The following is a 2722-nucleotide window of genomic DNA, read 5'->3' as shown; positions in this document are numbered from 1 at the left end:
AACACCAAAAATATTACTTTTTCTACCGCTACCTTTTACCACCGTTACCACTACTATCATATTACTTTGCTACTAAACACTTTGCTGCAGATATTAAGTTTCCAGGTGTGGTTGAATTGACAACTCAGTTTCTAATACTTGAGAATATTCTTTGCCTCCCCTTGTGTCGAATCAATAAATTTGGGTTGAATACTCTACCCTCGAAAATTGTTGCGATCCCCTATACTTGTGGGTTATCAAGACTATTTTCCGGCGCCGTTGCCGGGGAGCATAGCTCTATTCTTTGAGTCACTTGGGATTTATAGCTGCTTATCATTATGAAGAACTTGAAAGATTCAAGAACCAAAATTTATCCCTCAACTACGAGGGGAGGTAAGGAACTGCCATCTAGCAATGCTTGAGGCTATCCTTGCTGAGGATAGCTGCCCCTCTTGAAGATCAGAAATGCTAATTCCTGACAGGTCAGTCACAGCAATTGGCCTTGCTTCCACTACTGAAGCTCCATCCTCACCAAGCAGCACACTGAGCTTGTCAAACGTGTACTATAAACCGCTGAACTTGAGCTCAAGTGCTCCCTCAAGATCTTCAGGTGTATTCCGTGCTCCATGCATCACTTTCAAATTTAAACCATCTAATCTCCATGAACCTGATCTTCAACGATAATATTGTGAAAACAAAGGGAAGAACATTTTCATCAGGTGTGTGTGTGTGGGGGGGGGGGGGTACATTAGTATAGTACGCACAGGCACGTATTGGCCCCGAACAAACAACTAGGTGGATAGTGTACCTGGTTCAAGGCCGATCCAGATTTCTTTGATTGTCTGCAATTTGGGACCTTTAAAGGTGATGATATCAACTGAACCACTTTGAAAAGGAAGGAATTGTAAGGGCGTGGTGCCATGTGCAGGTTGGTCCCCATAGATTGCTGGTACTCTTTTTAACAAGGAGGCACCGTCAACATCGATTAAGTAGATTAAGGTCGCAGCATTCTTATCTAGCAAAGAGGAACTAAGTTCTCTAGTTGTCCACAGCTCTAGCATGTAAAAGGCATCAGATTCTTCCAATTTGAGTTTTGATAGTATCTCATCAGGGACGCTATTGGGAAATGTTTTTGGTTTCACTGTGGGCAGAAGACGAGATGGCTTTACAGAGGCCACTGAATCTGGACAATGCAATGAAAGGTAGAATTTCAGTAATTTTATAGTCTGAATGTTAACAAGAATAAGTTTAGGCTCAGCCACAAATTCGAAATTTACATCATAACAGAGGGCATGGCATAACATGTGAACAGTACTGCTACACAACATTTGTTGAAGGCTAGGGCATTAAGAGCATCCGAAGATCTGAGTAAATACAAGAAGAACGTTTACTCGAATCATGATTTACACGATTCACTGTGAAGTTTCCAAAGAATATATTGCTTGCAAAGGAACTACTGCAAATGCATCCGAAGCAGGCAAAACTAATAATTTAGCTACTGAATGAGATGTTCTGGTTAATTTCTACGAGACATACCTTGTAGTGAAGTGCTTTTTGCGAAGGTAATCGCCTGCTGATGTCTGTTTTGCTTTCTGATGTTCCTTTCGGTTGAGCACAAATGGTAAGGCATTCTGGTGCTGTTGAGTGATAGCCATCCAGATAAAAATTCAGAATGAACCGAAGGAGCAGGGTGGCCACCACAAAGGATCACCATTTCGCTGTAAGAGGATGAGCAACAGACAGCATGTGTTACACAAATAAGATACTCGAAGGATATCTGCAAATATGACTAATTAATGCTAAACACGCATACACACACAGGGAACAATATCAGTAGCAAGCATAACATAGTACTACTCCCTCAGTCTCTCTTATATTATGGGACAGAGGGAGTAGTACAAAACTAGTGTATGCTAAAAGTTATTCATAAGCCATGACCAAAATTACGGGAAGTGGAACTATAAAGAAAGCCATGAACAGGGCATATTCCATATCTAATCCAACATTAGAAATAGCAGTTGACATGCATCCGTGGAAAATTATGAGACAATTTGAGTTCCTACGACGCCAAGAAGCTGAGGCTATCATACCAATTGACAAAAAAAATCAAACAACTCGGAGATTCTCCGCATATAAATTGCAACTAAAGTAGCTCTAGCAAGACACTCGCACAAAAACATAAACTAGGCCGAAAACAAAAATATCTGAACTTCAAAAGACCGGGGCGGGGGGAGTCGAGGCTGTCGTACCGTACGAGCTCTGATCTGAGCGAGGAAAGTATTCCACGGGTAGAGTGAAGATGCTGCGGTGTGGGAGAGGGAGAGAAACAAGGTACCAGTAGTAGAGAAAGATCTGGGGAAGAACAGTACAAGGACGACGGCTTCAGGTACATCGTGAGGAAGGGAACAGACGAGTCCTGCTATACACACGACGATTCCAGACGATTTGAAGACGATGCAGAAGATCACACCATGCAGTGCCCAGCAGCAGGACAGGTCCACCGTTGGATAAAGTGTCCGCTGGATATCGTGTATGAAGTGTCGTCTATAGAGCAGTTTCGGGAACAGACACGTGCAGCGCAGGGGAAGCCGTGCTCTACTTACGACAGGCCAAATGGGCCACGAAAGGTCGCTTCACGGGCCTGTATTGTACTGTATTTCCTACTGAACTATTGGGCTCGGAAAATGTACTCCATCTTTCTCCATCACCACCACACACGTGTGCAAAGGAAGACTAAAAAAAC

General features: G+C 43.0%; 1 protein-coding gene across 1 annotated transcript; it reads right to left on the bottom strand.

Annotated features, from left to right (window-relative positions):
- Positions 1-272: 272 nt before the first annotated feature.
- Positions 273-2330, bottom strand: LOC123184956 (uncharacterized). The gene is made up of 4 exons (XM_044596984.1): positions 2229-2330; positions 1516-1697; positions 788-1162; positions 273-646 (listed from the first exon to the last, which is right to left on the bottom strand). The coding sequence occupies exons 2-4, from the start codon at positions 1691-1693 to the stop codon at positions 543-545; spliced, it is 657 nt and encodes a 218-aa protein (XP_044452919.1). The 5' UTR covers positions 1694-1697; positions 2229-2330; the 3' UTR covers positions 273-542.
- Positions 2331-2722: the final 392 nt, after the last annotated feature.

The sequence above is a fragment of the Triticum aestivum genome, chromosome 2A (genome assembly GCF_018294505.1).
Source record: "Triticum aestivum cultivar Chinese Spring chromosome 2A, IWGSC CS RefSeq v2.1, whole genome shotgun sequence".
Taxonomy (NCBI): Eukaryota; Viridiplantae; Streptophyta; class Magnoliopsida; order Poales; family Poaceae; genus Triticum; species Triticum aestivum.
This window is presented reverse-complemented; position numbering and strand designations above follow the sequence as displayed.

What these genes read in the sequence shown, in the direction of transcription:
- LOC123184956 (XM_044596984.1), bottom strand. Translation starts at nt 1,693, where the DNA reads ATGGTGATCCTTTGTGGTGGCCACCCTGCTCCTTCGGTTCATTCTGAA. An exon ending in AAAAAGCACTTCACTACAAG is followed by an intron (nt 1,163 to 1,515) that starts GTATGTCTCGTA and finishes TGCATTGTCCAG; the next exon opens with ATTCAGTGGCCTCTGTAAAG. An exon ending in CTGGATCGGCCTTGAACCAG is followed by an intron (nt 647 to 787) that starts GTACACTATCCA and finishes GTTGAAGATCAG; the next exon opens with GTTCATGGAGATTAGATGGT.